The 16,749-nt window shown below is 37.3% G+C and overlaps 1 protein-coding gene across 1 annotated transcript in view; it reads left to right on the forward strand.

Annotated features, from left to right (window-relative positions):
* Nucleotides 1-16,749, forward strand: part of LOC118854835 (WD repeat-containing protein 19-like) — a 157,633-nt gene that overhangs the window by 39,506 nt on the left and 101,378 nt on the right. The window contains 4 exon segments of the mRNA XM_036765055.1: nucleotides 2,476-2,648; nucleotides 2,737-2,851; nucleotides 8,252-8,358; nucleotides 10,678-10,800. Coding sequence (XP_036620950.1) covers nucleotides 2,476-2,648; nucleotides 2,737-2,851; nucleotides 8,252-8,358; nucleotides 10,678-10,800 — 518 coding nt within the window.

Consider the following 16,749-nt stretch of genomic DNA (forward strand, 5'->3'; position numbering starts at 1 on the left):
GCTAGATAGCAAAAATCATTACATATGCTCCTAACTCTGAGGAACTCCACTGGAAGGTGAAAAAAATTGGGGGGGGGGGGCAGGATTGATCATTGTGTTCAAATAGTTGTCATGCAATGGAGATTAGACTTATTTTGTTTAGCCCTGAGGGGAAGGTTAGGATTGGTGCTTCAAAAGTTACTGGGGGATAGGTTTTGGATCAATAAAAGAAAAAAAAAATCCCAACAAATAGAGTGGCTCAAAGTGGAATGAACTGGCATGTAAATGAGGATAAGAGGTTTTCAGGCAGAGCTGAATAAAGGATTTTATAGAGCAGAGGTATCAAACACAAATAGAAACAAGGCCACTCAACTGTACATAAGGATCACTACAGGTAGCATAGTGACTTAGAAAACCACATTATCTGTTATATTACATTTTTCTTTATTTTGTTAAATATTTCTTAATTATGTTTTAATCTGGTTCCTGTGTACTGGGCCATATGTTCGCCAACTCTGCCAGAGAGGATATTCATGTTTTAGATGGGCATAACTGCTATATAAAGACAAACTGAATCATGTAATACTTCTGTTTATTTTTTGCCATATTATTTTAAATGATTATTGTTTACTGACATTAGGAAATAACTTTTTCATTTTGTATTGCAGTTGCATATACTGTACTTTTGAAGGACAAGTAAAAATATACTTTATAAAATGTTCAACCACTGTCTCAATGAAAGACTATCATATTTATTGAATATGTGTTGTTACAGTGAATGTCTAATGAATAATGAATGAATGCCTTTTAGATGTTTTATGTCTGGTTTCCATTTCTTATATTTTTTAATCTAGTTCACTAATGAGTATTGTTATTAGGAATATTAGGACAGAAGTTTTTAAAAGTGAGTCATAGAATAGAAGGGAGGAGAGATTGGGGGAGGAGATAGTCAAAAGCAGACGCTTTTGAAAAGGGACAGGGCCAAAGGAGAAAATTAAATAAAAGGGGACAGGATAGGATGGAGGGAAATATAGTTAGTCTTTCACAACATGACTATTATGGAACTGTTTTGCATAATGATACATGTGTAACCCACATTGAATTGCTTGCCTTCTCAAGAAGGGTGGGTGGGGAGGGAAGGAGGGAGAGAATTTTTTTTTCTATTTTTTTAAATTTAAATTTATTTGTTTAACATATTTAGTTTTCAGCATTGATTTTCACAAGAGTTTGAATTACAAATTTTCTCCCCATTTCTACCCTCCCCCCCACTCCAAGATGGCATATATTCTGGTTGCCCTGTTCCCCAGTCAGCCCTCCCCTCTATTATCCCACTCTCCTCCCATCCCCTTTTCCCTTCCTTTCTTGTAGGGCAAGATAAATTTCTACACCCCATTGCCTGTGTATCTTATTTTCTAGTTGCATGCAAAAATTTTTTTTTTTTTTGTTTTTGAACATCTGTTTTTAAAACTTTGAGTTCCAAATTCGAGGGAGAGAATTTTAAAACTCAAAGTTTTAAAAACAAATGTTAAAAAATTGTTTTTACATGCACCTGGGAAATAAGATACACAGGCAGTGAGGTATAGAAATCTATCTTGCCCTACAAGAAAGTAAGGGGAAAGGGGATGTATGGGACAGAATTTTTAAATAATAGGAGAGACATCTTTGAGAGAAACAAAGTAAATTTATTCTACAAACCTTGCAAGATTCGGGCACACCTCCATAATGGAGGAGGCGAGGTAAAAGGGAACCTGCCTTAATTTATAGTCTTAATGAAAAAGATTCCCACCCACCTCTATCCCTTCTCACCATTGGCTGAAGGGTGGGCTTACAGTCTAGGCGCGAAAACTACACAGAGAACCAAGATTGATTCGGTTGGTTCAGGTTTTTCCCTATCAGAACTCAACTGCCAAGGTGGCATCTGAAAGTCTAGGAGAAGAGATGGGGTGGGGGAAGGAGAGACCCTTCTTGGATCAGAGAACAAATAGCTCACAGGAAGTTCATTATCTTCTAACATCTGAGAGAGAGGTAGGGAAGGGCATGCCTTCCAAAATTACAAGGCCAAATCCCAAAACCTCTCCATTAGACACACCCTGTGAAGTCTTCACAATTATCCATCCCATGCAGGGACAAGGGGGGAGATTGGGGTGATAGAAGGGAGGGAAGACTGGGGAAAGGGGCAATCAGAATACGTGTCATCTCGGGGTGGGGGGGAGCGTAGAGATGGGTAGAAAATTTGTAACTTAAAATCTTGTGGAAATGAATGTTGAAAACTAAAAATAAATTTTAAAAAAGTGAGTCATAGAAATGTTAGAAATTATCTAGTCTAATCTAACCTTATGATTATAAAATCAGATGAGCATTCTGAGACTAAATTCAAAATTAAAATATATAGTTGCAAAATGATTACTTTTTAGTTATTTTGAACATTTTTTTCTGAAGAAAAATTAATCTCTGTGTATGTTTTTGTTTTTCAAAAAAATTTTTTTAATATCTCAGGTTTAGGTTGTATGTCTTGGACAGATGATGGACAGTTGTTGGCAGTGGCTACACAAAGAGGCTCACTTCATGTTTTCCTGACAAAACTTCCAGTGCTTGGAGACACTTTTAGTACCCGGATTGCTTACCTTACCTCCCTCCTTGAAGTAACTGTAGCCAACCCTGTTGAAGGAGTATGAAAACTATGATATTTCAATTTTATTTTATTTAAAACGATAGATCTCCAAAAGTTCTAATAAATAAGACTAATTATTTTTATAGGAGCTACCAGTCACTGTTTCTGTTGAAGTGGAACCTACCTTTATTGCAGTAGGTCTTTTTCATTTGGCTGTTGGGATGAATAATAGAGCCTGGTTTTATGCACTAGGAGACACAGGTAAATATAAAATTAATTCTGCCTCTTCAATTTGATAAATATTTGGTCATTGAATAGGAATATCTTATTATGACATATGTGTGGCTGTTATCTTTAAGGAGCTAATGTTCATTTTTAAATTTATTGTGTTCTTTATTTGGCAGTATTGCTACAAGTAAGATTTTTCAAGACTTTGATTTATCTAAAATTAGTTAATATGTATGCAGATTTAATTCTGCCAATCTCAGTAACAAAATTAAGTGTTAAACAGGCAACTGAATATGAAACTCTAGAATATCCTGTGAAGTCAAGCAATGTGGACATGTGCTGCCTATGCCATTATCCTTTCTGAGAACTAATGGACGTAATTCATTCCTTTTGAAGCCATGGGAAATATAGCTGTGTGCCCACGGTGCTACATGTTAAGGGGCACAGAGGACAGAAGAATCTCTAGAATCACAGAACCTCAGTGTTAGAAGAGAACTCGAGGGCATCTAGTCTGGCCTATATGAGAACAACAATCCCTTTGCAAGTTTGACATAGCTGATAAATGGTTATTTAGCTTTCCCTTGAAAACTCTTAAGTGAAGAGGAAGCTACCAGCTCTTGAGGGAGACTGTTTTACTTTTGGATAAATCTTATTGTTAGGCAGTTTTTCTTACATTAAATTGTAATGATTCTCTTGAAATTCCTTTCCCTGCTCCTAGTTCTGCTGTCTGGAGGTAAGCAGAACTTAAGGCCTTCTTCTACATGATAGCCTTTATAATACATAAGGATAGCTATCATGTACCTGATAAATCTTCTCAAAAATGAACATTTATATTTCCTATATTCAGTCTTCATATGGCATAGTTTCCAGTCCCCTCACAATCCTAGTGACCTTCCTCTGTATATGCTTCACTTCTTCCTAGAAGGTGGTGGCCAGAACTGAACATGGTCTAGATATTGCCTGACTAGGGAATAGTATCCTAGCACTGTTAACTCCCTTGTTCTGGATCTATGCTTCCTTTAGTAAAGCCTGTTATAATACTAGCTTTTTGGATTGACATATTTCACTTATTGACTTATTCTGAACTTACAGTCTACCCCAAACTCCGAGATATTTTTTATTACCAGTGTAATAACCACACTCCAAAATAAAATGATTTGTCTGGCATAACTTACTATTTTTTAGTTTTTTAAAAATTAATTTATTTTTAGTTTTCAACATTCACTTTTATAACATTTTGAGTTCGAAATCTTTCCCCTTCCTTTTCCTCTCCCCTCTCTAAGACAACTTGCAGCCCGATATAGGCTATACATGTACAATCACATTAAACATATTTCCACATTAGTCATGTTGTAAAGAAGAATCAGAACCAAAGGGAAAAACCATAAGATAGAAAAAATAACAAAAAAAGGGAAAATAGTCTGCTTCGATCTGCATTCAGACTCCATAATTCTTTCTTTGGATGTGGATAGCATTTTCCATCATAAGTCTTTTGGAATTGTCTTAGATCATTGATTGCATTGGTGATAAGAGCTAAATCTATCAAAGTTGGTCATCATTCAATGTTGCTGTTACTGTTGCTGTGTACAATGTTCTCCTGATTCTGCTCACTTCACTCAGCATCAGTTCATGTAAGTCTTTCCAGGTTTTTCTGAAATCCATCTGGCATAACAGTCCTAATGAAGCCATGCTGGCTGTTAATAATTCCTACTTCTTTTTGTTGTTGCTCAGTTGTTTCAGTTGTATATGACTCTTTGTGACTCCACTTGGGATTTTCTTGGCAAAGATACTGGAGTGCTTTGCCATTTCCTTCTCTAGCTCATTTTACAGATGAGGAAAGTGAGGCAAATAGGGTTAAATGACTTGCCCTGGGTCACACAGCTAGTAAGTGTCTGAGACTGGATTTGGACTCAGGTCTTCCTGAATCCAGGCCTGGCACTTTATCCACTCTGTCACTTAGCTACCTACTTTTAAGTGCTTGTGAAACGTCACTTCTTGGCTATCTATACACCATGCTACCTTCACTCTGGCATCGTCCTAATCTCCACCAGAATCTGAGACTCTGCCTTTTTGATGTTGAGCTCTTATAAGGGGGCATGACCAGACCTCTGTGCCACTTCCTGGCTATTTTTACATCATCTTGCCCACTCCTTTCCTTTTACAGCTCCCCTTTATGTGTGCCTTCCTCCGTTAGAATGTTTTTTCTCCTTTTTTTTGAAGAGGACCAATGATATCATACGTGATATCTTGACTTTCTCATGAATTGGCTTTAATTGAAGTAGAGTTGCCCACAGTCATCAGCCTAACTCTGTCTTCCAGAGTTGTCAGAGTCCAGTGACAAGACAAAAGTCAGGATGAGTGGCAATGGTCTGAGATGTAGTGGATGACCTTGGTGTTGTTGATGTCTAACTAAGCTCTAATTTCTCCAGAGTATCTGCTTTAGCAGCCTTCATGGCCTCTGGAACAAATTGTTCTCATCTACCTATTCTTCTGGGGGAGGTCTTCATATGCTTGGGGTATACATCTGCTCCCCAACTCACTAATGGGTTTGAGGCCTGTTGGTTACACTCAACCTGTTTTAGCCCTTCTGCAGAGATGGTTTTACTGGGGTATGGCCACTGTGCATGCTACAGCTTCTTGGTGCCACAGGTTGAGAATTGGGTGACAGATGGACGCTAAAGGTGGATGAGCAGCCCTCAAAATGGCCTTTGGCAAGCCCTCACACCAGTGGTGCTCCCTGAACACCTCATGATCTCCTTAACCACAAGGACTGTCTTACATGCTTATATACATTGTTAAGTGTATCTCCCTTTCCAATTTTTTTTAATATGTTGCCTTGCCTTGTAAGCTCCTTGAGAGTTGGGACCATTTTATTTCCCTATTTTTGGTCCCCAGTGCTCAGCAGAATGCCTGGCACAAAGTAAGTGTTTAATACATGCTATAATCTCCCCCGGAGGTAATTAAAACAATTTACTGGTGTCCACTTTGGTCTGGAACGGAAATCTAGGAAACGAAATCTTTGTGTTTTCATGGAGAAATAGCGTGAAATACTTACCTGAAAAGGGGCCCTATTCTTTTCACTTCCAGGTTTTGGGGATTAGTTGGTCTTGTCAAGTTACTAGGGAAGGTCGTATTCTAGGACATTCAGCACCACCAGAATTATTGCCCAAGGCAGGTCTGTGTTGCATCCATCCAGATTCTAGGCTAGAATATCCTCTCCAGTATCAGGGTTATGGGGATATTTGTAGTGCAGTTGAGGCACAGAAGTTGTCTCACATAGGCCACATGATTTTGCTGTTAAGCTAGCCTCAGAAGCCCAGATTTCTGGAAGGATCTACTGTTGACTAGGATAGAAAAGGCAGCTCTAGGAGACTTTTCTAAAGAAAATTGAAGGAGGGCATTCATCTGTTTTTCTATTTCAACTACTGTTTTGTGAAAAAGAGACTACAGAATTATGGCTTTGAGGAAGAAGGCCTTATCCGACTGTTATTGTGTTGACATTCTTTTTTTTTTGCAGGGGAGAAGGCAGGGCAATTGGGGTTAAGTGACTTGCCCAAGGTCACACAGCTAGTAAGTGTGTCAAGTGTCTGAGGCCGGATTTGAACTCAGGTCCTCCTGACTCCAGGGCTGGTGCCACCTAGCTGCCCCTGACATTCTTGGTATTGTTTTCTATGTAGACTTCTCTGCATTGAAACCCTGGTTTCCATATATTTCAGTCCCTTAAATTGATATTCTTGAGGAATTCTGATTCCTGGCCTTTGGTTTATATTCCAGTTGGATCCTGATTTTGACTGTTTTTCCTCTGATCCAGTGATGGCCTTGATTACTGGCACAGGTCAGCCCCCCGAAGAGGCTATAACAAATCAGACAAGATTCCCTGAACATAAGGAGTCTGCCTATGTCTAGTAAGAGAGGTTGCTGGCTCCATTGATGTCTTTATGCACACTCTTGAGTGCTTTTTTGTGCCAATTTGTACTTGCACAGCTCCAGGTTTGGTGCAGGTTTCACAAAAGGTCACGCTGTTGATTTCAGAAACAGTTTTCATTAATTGTTGCTGGCTCTTCCCTTCTTTTCTTATTAGTGTCTTAGTTAAACAACTTTTAAAATTCAAGCACAGTGTTACTGGCCTCAAAGCTTATGATTTTTTGTACAAGAGATTTTTAAATTCTATAACCAATAAAAATAACATTCAATTCTCTGATTCTTGATATAAATGAGTTTGGAGCTAAGAATACTGAGAATAAATACCTTCTGAGAGTATCTTCAATTTATCCTGTGTATACCTTGTTTGTTTGTGGTTGTTTGGATGTTTCCCCAACTGCCCCAATAAGTTGTGAGATCCTGGAGAGCAAGTACTGTTTTTTGGCTTTTCTTTGTATCCCTTGTGCTTAGCATAGTGCCTAGCACGTAGTAGGTGCTTGATAAATGCTTGCTGTCGGAGTGGCTGAAACTATATTCATATACCACAATTCGTTTAGTTATTCCTCAATATGTGGGTACTACCTTAGTTTCCAGTTTTCAACTACTATGAAAAGAGCTGCTATAAATATTTTTGAACCCACAGATGCTTTTCTCATCACACTGATCTCAAATAGAGGTTTAGGTGGGTAAAAGGGTTTGCACAGTTTAGTAACTTTGGGGGCATTGTTCCCAGTTGCTTTCCAGAATGGGTGATCCAATTCACAGTGCCTCCAGCAGTGCACAAATGAGCTTGACCCCTCCAACAGTTGTCCTTTCTCTTTTTTTGGTCATCTTTATCAACTTGATGAATATATGGTGGCATCTTAGAGATGCTTTAATTTGTATTTTTCTCATTGCTAGTGATTTGAATATTTTTTATATGGTCATTGCTAGTTTGTATTTCTTCCTTTGAAAACTGCCTGTTGATATTATTTGACTATTTGTCTACTGGGGAATAGGTCTTAATCTAATAAATTTGAATCTATTCTTATTGGTCTCTTATGTGGGACCTTTATCAGAGAACCTTGGAAAGATTTTTCCTATTACTTGTTTTCCTTCTAATTTTAACTGCATTATACTGTTTGAGAAAGCTTTTAAATTTTAGGTGATCAGAATTATTCATTGTATATTCTGTGATCCTCTGTATCACTCCAGTAGTCATGAACTCTTTCCCTATCCATAGATCTGGCAGGAATTTATCTTGATATGCTCTTGATATGTTGGTTAATACCTAATTTCTAGTTTGCGGTTATTTTGAAAACTATTCATGTCTGTTGATATTGGGGAGATTCTTCTTGCCACCCACTTAAACAATAAAATCACTAAGTGGGCAACCAAAAAATGACCTTGCTAGTCATGTGTTACTATACCCTGAAAAACCAGTTTCATTTTTTGAATGTTGAATTATATAATCCTTAGTATATAGAGGAGGTAAAACTTAAAATATTAAATTGTTTTTCCTGACTTATGTAGGTGTCAAAAAACTGAAAGATATGGAATATCTGGGGACCGTTGTCAGTATGAGTCTTAATTCTGATTATGCTGCTGTGCTCTTTGAGGGAAAAGTTCAATTACATATGGTAAGGATACACTATATTTGTGCTCTGATTATAGATTCTCTGGAATGGATTCTGAAATCTTCTATTGGGTAATTCTGACAATGGAGCCTGCTAAACAAGTTTACATCCTATTGTACAGAACCCATAGTCCCAGTCATTTGGTCTTACTTCCTTAGGTACAAGCAGTTTACCTAAATACCTCCTCCAAAACATTCACTCATTCTATTTGAGGTGGCCTCTCTTATCTCAAATGTGACATAGTTCAATAATTATGTAGCCGATTCTACTGTTCTTTTTAGAGACCTGAATCTATTGTTCACAAACTTCCTTCTATTCTCAAAATTTTTAACCAGTAAACTATTACTTCTTTGCTGTCATCTGAGGCCATCACATTAATTACAATTATTGAAGTATTAACCCAGTGCTTTGTGTTTTCTGGCTTAACCAAGGCAATTTTTACCATTTGTGACCACAAAGGTAGAATAAGGCTACAGATACATACTAACAACCTGTCATGGGGCTTGGCTTGTTCAAACAGGCATGGAGACAGGAAATAGGAGACGATGTATGGGAAACAGTAAGTGAAACAGTTTGACTGTAACTTAGAGAGGAAAGGAAAGTAGTATGCAATAAGCCTGGAGATGTAGGATGGAGCTGGATTGTGAAGGACTTTAAAGTCTTCATTGAGGAGGTTGTATTTTATCCTAGAGGCAAAAGGGAGTCCACTGGAGCTTCTTGAATGCAGGAGTCATATGGTCAGACCTGTGCTTAAGGAATACCAATTTGGCAGTAGGGTGGAAGATGGATTGGAGAGGGAGGAACCTGGAGGCCCAATTAGATGGCTCCTTCAATAGTTCAAAGGATGAAGTGATGAGGACTGAAAACTAGGGTAGTGGCATTATGAGTGGAAAGATGAGGTGAAATTAAGAGATGTTGTGGAAGTAGAATTAATAAGACTTGGTAATAAACCACTTGATCTGAAGGATGTGAATGAGAGGGAATGGTTGATGAAGATGCTGAAGTTGTAAAGCTAGGGGACTGGGAGGGTGGTGGTACTCTCACAGAAATAGGGAAGTTAAAAAGGGATGATTTTGGGGAAAAGATAGTGAAGTCTGTTTTGGACATACTGAATTAGAGGGTGGCTGTGGAAGAAATAGACCTTAGAATAGAGAGGTAGGATTGCATATATAGTTCTGGGGAGTTATTTGCATAGAGATGATAGATGAACCCCTGGGAACTGATGAGATCACTGAGAAAGAGTTTGTAAAGAAAAGAGAAGGCCTAGGATAGAGCCCTTGGATATATTCGCATATATAACATGAGATGTGGATGATGATTCAGCAAAGGAGACTGAGAAGGAGCACCCCGATAGGTAACAGAAGGAGAAGGGGAAAAACACCCCTCTCTACTATGTTTTTTCTCCCTTAGCTTTATAAACACACCCTTATGGCTGTCCTCCTGACTCTCTACGTGATCTAGCTTCATAAACATCATACCCTTATGGCTGTCCTCTTGATTCTCTATGTGATCCTTTTATGTCTCCCTTACTTCCTTTTCTTCACTTCCTTAATGTCGTTATTCCTTAAGAGCCTTTCCACGTGTAGAGCAGGTTCTACCTTCTGCACTGATGATTAAGATAATTTTGAGGAAGAATGTGTAATGACTAACTTATCTATTATCTATTTTCTTTTGGCTTTCTGGTATTGAGTATTGGATAATGATCAATTTACTTATTGCTTATATAATCTTAAAAATTATTACTGATATGCAGTACAATATGCAGTATCTTAATTTGCACTGTCTTTTTGACATTATTATCCATGTCACAAGAGAAAGTCTTATTTTTTGTGCTTAATATTTCACCATCTATAATATTTCAAATTTTACTCCTGACACCATAAGTGTGGGTCCATGTACTAGTTTATGAGACCAGTTGTAGAGTAATTGAGAACAGTCCATAGGAAGGAAAGAATCCTACTGAAGGGAAAATGAAGGCATGATTCAAGGGAAAAACCCACAAACTTAAATTCCATGACTAGATTGAGTGCAAAGTATGATAGAATACCAGATCTGAAAGGTGAGATGGGAGCCTGAGTTTATAGTAGGTGATTTGAAAAATCTATGGAATTGGTTTCTTATAAACCAGAATGAAAGAATTAAACAGAATAGTAGTAGACCTGAACAAGATAAATTTTCATTCAGTGACTTGCTAAATATAGCATTCTTCCATGTTGGCAGCATGCCAGCCATGTACTTTCATAGCTCTACAACACTGGTATTGTGGGACGCTGAGAATTAATTTACTATATCATTGCATTGGTATTTCATTTCATATTTTAGATAGAAAGTGAAATTTTGGATGCTCAAGAAGAAAGAGAAACTCGTCTTTTCCCAGCAACAGTTGATGAATACAGAATTTTGTGTCACACATTAACTGGTGATTTTTTGATCTATGGTACTGACGTATGTATGTCATTTTTATTTGTTATATAATTCATTATGTAGGAGTTACTAATTTTTATTCTTTTTACTTTTTGTAACCTACAAAAACCCAAGAGAAAAATTTATCATAAGAAATCATCTAATCTTTTACCCTGGAGATGGCTAAGAATGTAAACCACTCCCCACCCCCCGCCCAAAAAAACAACCATCTTACTTGAATTACATATTTATTTAGTATTTTATTTTTCCCTAGTTACATGTAAAAACAATTTTAACATTCATTTTTAATTTTGAGTTCCATATTCTCTCCCTTCCCCCCCGCCACTGAGAAGACAAGCAATTCAATATAGGTTATACGTGTGTAGTCATATAACACACTTCCATAATAGTCATGTTGTGAAAGACTTAATTGTATTGCCCTACATCCTATTCCCCCACTTTGTTTATTCTAGTCTCCCTCTCCTTTCACCCTGTCCCTCCTCAAAATTATTTTGCTTCTGACTGTCCCTCCTCTAATCTGCCCTCCCTTCTATCACCTTCCATCCCAACCCCTTCCCCCTACTTTCCTGTAAGGTAAGATAGATTTTTCTACCCAATTGACTGCATATGTGATTCCATCTTTGAGTCAATTCTGATGAAAGTAAGGTTCATTGACTCCCCTTCACCTCCCCCCTTTACCCCTCCACTGTAAAAGCTTTTTCTTGTCTCTTTTGTATGAGTTAATTTACCCCATTCTGCCTCTCCCTTTCTATTTCTCCCAGTACATTCCTCTGTCACCTCTTAATTTTATTTTTTAGATATCATCCATTCATATTCAACTCACGCCTGTGCCCTCTGTCTCTGCATACTCCTTCTAACTATCCTAATAATGAGAAGTGTCTTATGAGTTACAAATAGCATCTTTCCATGTAGGAATATAAACAGTTTAACTTTAATAAATCCCTTACAATTTCTCTTTCTTGTTTACCTTTTCATGCTTCTCTTGAGTCATGTATTCGAAAGTCAAATATTCTATTTAGCTCTGGTCCTTTTTCAAGAATGCTTGAAATTCCGCTATCTCATTGAATGTCCATTTTTCCCTTGAAGGATTATATTTAGTTTTGATGGGTAAGTGATTCTTGGTTGTAATTCTAGCTCCTTTGCCCTTTGGAATATAATATTCCAAGCTCCCTGATTCTTTAATGTAGAAGCTGCAAAATCTTGTGTTATCCTGATAGTGTTTCCACAATACTCAAATTATTTCTTTCTGGCTGCTTGGAATATTTTCTCCTTGATCTGGGAACTCTGGAATTTGGCTGTAATATTCTTGGCAGTTTTCATTTTGGGATCTCTTTCACGAGGTGATTGATGGATTCTTTCAATTTCTATTTTACCCTCTGGTTCTAGAATATCAGGGCAGTTTTGCTTGATAATTTCTTGAAAGATTATGTGTAGGCTCTTTTTTTTTGATCATGGCTTTCAGGTAGTCAGTAATTTTTAAATGATTTCTTCTGGATCTGTTTTCCTGGTCAGTTGTTTTTCCAGTGAGATATTTCCTATTGTCTTCCATTTTTTCATTCTTTTGGTTTTGGTTTGTCATTTGGTTTTTCATTCTTTTGCTTCCTTGATTGCTCATAAAGTCATTAGCTTCCATTTGCTCTGTCCTAATTTTTAAGGAATTATTTTCTTTAGTGAGCTTTTGGACCTCCTTTTTCATTTGATCAATTCTACTTTTTAAGACATTCTTCTCCTCATTGGCTTTTTGGACCTCTTTTACCATTTGGCCTAGTCTGTTTTTTAATGTGTTGTTTTCTTCAGGATTTTTTGTGTTAACTTTACCAAGTTGTTGACTTGTTTTTCATGATTTTCTTGCATTATTCTCATTTCTCTTCCCAATTTTTCCTCTACCTCTTTCACTTGATTTTCAAAATCCTTTTTGAGCTCTTCCATGGCCTGAGTCCAATTCATATTTTTTCTTGGAGGCTTTGGATGTAGGAGTTTTGACTTTGTTGTCTTCTGAGTGTGTTTTTTGATCTTCCTTGTCTCCCAAGTAAGTTTCTATAGTCACAATTTTTTCCCATTGTTTGCTCATTTTCCCACCCTATTTCTTGACTTTTTAAACTCTGTTAAGGTAGGGCTCTGCTTTCATGGTGGAGGGTGCACTGTTCCAAGCTTGAGGGATTTTGGGCAGATATTTTTCAGAGATACTTCTAGGGATCTGTAAGTTTTCAGTTCTTTGAAGGTGGTATGATCTAAGGAGAGGTATTTCTTGATCTCCTGGACTGTGCTGTGGTCCGTGAGCAACCGCAAGCTCTCTGTTCTGCCCTGGAACTGTGACGAGGGTCCCACCTCCACCATGACTGCAAGCTTTTCTCTGCTAGTGCTCCTCTTTGCCCTGGGACTTCCACCCAAGACTGGGACCCAGATCTAAGTATGGGCAAAGCAACAAAGTCCTGCCTCAGTGCTAACAAAAAGACCCCTGTAATCTCCTTCTGACCAGTTGTTTGACCCCCTTACCACCTGTGGGGTGAGAACTCCAGAAGGAGCTGCTGCCACTGCTAATTCAGTCACTCCCAAGGCCTGCTCCTGGTTTCCTGGGGCCCAGTCTTGCTGGCATGGCCTGTGCTGGACTGCACTCCTCTCTTACTCTGGTGCAACAGACCTTTCCTGTTGACTTTCCAGGCTGTCTTAGGCTAGAAATTTTTTCCACTCTGTCTTTTTGTGGGTTCTGCTGCTCTAGAATTTGTTTATTGTCATTTTTAAAGGTATTTGGAGGGGGTTGGGGGAAAGCTCCGATGAGTCCTTGTCTTTACTCTGCCATCTTGGCTTTGCCTATCTTGCTTGGAATATTTATATGTTCCATGTGAGGAATTAGATTACTTGGCCTCTTGAAATCTTTTTTATTTTTAAAGGGCTTAAAAAACTTATTTTTCGTACTCAATACTTTTATGTAATTATTTTTTTAATTTGAAAGGCATAGTTTGTTGAAAATTGGGCTAACTGGGTGTTTCAGGTCACTGTTGTACTATTTCGTGTATTGGAATAGTAACAGTGAACTATTGCCAGTAATACTAAGAGTATCATTCATTAATTAAATTGTATCAGACCTTTTAAATGGAAGTGACCACCTTGTTTACAATGCATATGTCTTCATATTGAAAATAAAGAGTGGGAAAACTCTTTTGAATAAGAATTGAACTAAATCAAATTCATCTCAACAAACATTGATTAAATACTACAGGAAAGGTACAATTCTAGCCTCTCAGTTATACAAAGATAAATAATCCACATTTCCTAATGTCAAGGAGCTTACTGTTGAGTTGATTAAATTCCATGTCTTTGTCCAGATGCACAAAGTATAGGTAACTAGCAAGATTAGTTCTCCTAAGTCAAGAAGGAAGATTTTATTGTTCAATCATTTTTCATTTGTATCTGATGCTTCATGACCCCATTTGGGGTTTTCTTGGCAAAGATACTGGAGTGGTTTGCTGTTACCCTCTCCAGCTCATTTTATAGATGAAGAAACTGAGGCAAACAGACTTAAGTGACTTTCCCAGCATCACAAGTAAGTGTCTGAGGCCAGGCTTGAACTCAGGAAGATGAGTCTTCCTGACTCCAGGTCCAGCACTCTATCCACTGCAAATTTTAGCTCAGGCAAATTTACCGTTAAGAATTGGTGGGATAGGACCTATAACTAAAAGGAGTTGGGTAGAGGTATTCTTCGTTCAAAAAGTACAAGATAGATAAAGGGAGTAATGGTAGAAAATCATTGCATATTAAGAAGATAAAACCACACACCAGGGTGGGAATGCACGAAGGATGAAGGAACATTGCAGCATACTCTATTGGAGTATACTACAGACCACCTGGATGGGAAGAAGAAACACATGAGGAACTGGGAAACATCACAGACCTGGTACAGCAACATGATATTTAAATGATGGGACTTTAATTTAAAATATGTTGGAGCTCTCTCTTTCTCTGTCTCTCTCTATTTCTCTGTCTTGGTCTCTCTCAGAAGCAGAAGAACTAGTATTTTCTCAACTTTCCTTAATGATAATTTAATCTGCTTAAAGGGAGAGGAATCAATGAGGAAAATTTTCTCCTCAGGTAATCTGATTAGGGTACAAATGTAGTGGCTCCAGTGTCATTCATGAAAAAAAGATAAAAATTTTTAAATATGTTGTGCTTTTTTTTGTGGTCAGTTCTCTTCCTAGGTGCATCCTTAAATGCTCTTGGGATGACTTTGCTTAGTTGGTTTTCTCACTATCCTCTCTATACCCTTTCCACCCACCCTTGCATTACTTGCTTTTTAAAAAATTATGTGACGATGTTTATAATATTTTACCATCCCCCATGAAATTTTTTAAAAAGTTTTATGATTTCTTTTTCTTAATTTCACAACTAATCTCTGATATACCCTTCTACACTGAATTCTCCCTTGTTAACATGGAAAAAAAATTACATTAACCAACCAACACTGTATTGGTCCTACAGTTTATATAAAATTCTACATTCACAGTCCCCCACCTCTGCTGAGAAGAAATATCTTTCATTATCTATTATTTGGGGCCAATATTGATTATTACAATTAATCACAATTTACCTGCCTTTCAGTGGTGTTTGCACTTATAATCATTGTGTATATTGTCCTTCTGGCTCTGCTTACCTCACTGCATCAGTTCACATAGCCCTTCTCATACTTTTTGAGTTCCTCTTATGCATCATTTCCATGGCACTATGTGATAGATTATTACGATTCATAATAAAATTTAGTTAGATATTCCTCAATAGTGGGGCAAACTTTGCTTGTAATTTTTGCTACCATAAAAGTGCTACCATAGAAATTTTTGTATACATGGGGCATTTCTTTCTGTATTTGACTTCTTTGAAATAAATGTCTAGTAGTGATATTGCTGGGTCAAGAGTATAAACAGGTTAGTGATTTACCTTTCATAATTGCAATTTTTAAAAACTATTAACATGCTTACTTTCTCACAGTCTCTCTAATATTGAATATTTCTTTTATCTTTGCCAATTTGATCACTGCGAGATAAAACCTTGGTTTTGTTTTAACTTCTCTTATTGATTTGAAGGATGCTTACATATTTCTGTACATATATATGATTACATGTTTTTGTACATATTCTATACATATTGATATAACATTTTGATAGTTTACACTTCTTTTGGTAAGAAGATCTTGATTTTATAGTACGTGTTTATGTCTTTGTAAAATTTTACCAATTATTTATATTCCAAAAGTGTTATTCTTGGCTGTATATCGCTTCCCTTGGCAAGGAGACAAGTTCTCATTGATTGAGGTAGTTCCTAGATGCTTTTGTTCTCTTCATTGTATCATTTGATTCACATCAGTTAGTAAATGGTGATAATTCAAGCTGATCGTGAGAGTTTTGAGTAAGGTTGAGCTGCAGTTCTGTGTCATGCAGTCTATCTCTTTTGCTCTTAAGAAGAAATTGTTTTTGGGTGCCTTTTAAAAATTCTTTTATGCATTTGCCATTTTTTTTGTGGGTGTATCAACAGATTCCTTTGTTTCTGGGCATAAGTGCAAGGATTAGAAAGGTGATCAGGTTCTCCCGCACATTCCTCAAGATTTAGCAGAAAATGCTTTCATAAATGTGGAGTTAATGTGGTAAATGCCATTAAAAGGTGAAAATAAAACTCAACACACAAACCACTTATGTTCCAATAAAGTTTATTGAAAGATAGGAGTTACTAAAGAAAATGAGTTTTATAGCTGGCCAGATCTTGTATTACTGGTAATTATAGGGAGCATGAAAAATTCAAGGCCCCATTTAGATATTTTTTTGCCTTATGGGCATATTACTCTGCCAGCATTCTTTGTTCTGATACTAGCATGAACATCTATGTGAGGGTCGTATGATGAGTGTTTGGCAGCAATGTAATTTGAGGCTGAATTGCTCTTATAAAGAAAAGGCTCTGCTTCTGACTTTCTTGTCAGTGAGGCCC

The sequence above is a fragment of the Trichosurus vulpecula genome, chromosome 6 (assembly GCF_011100635.1).
Source record: "Trichosurus vulpecula isolate mTriVul1 chromosome 6, mTriVul1.pri, whole genome shotgun sequence".
Lineage (NCBI taxonomy): Eukaryota > Metazoa > Chordata > Mammalia > Diprotodontia > Phalangeridae > Trichosurus > Trichosurus vulpecula.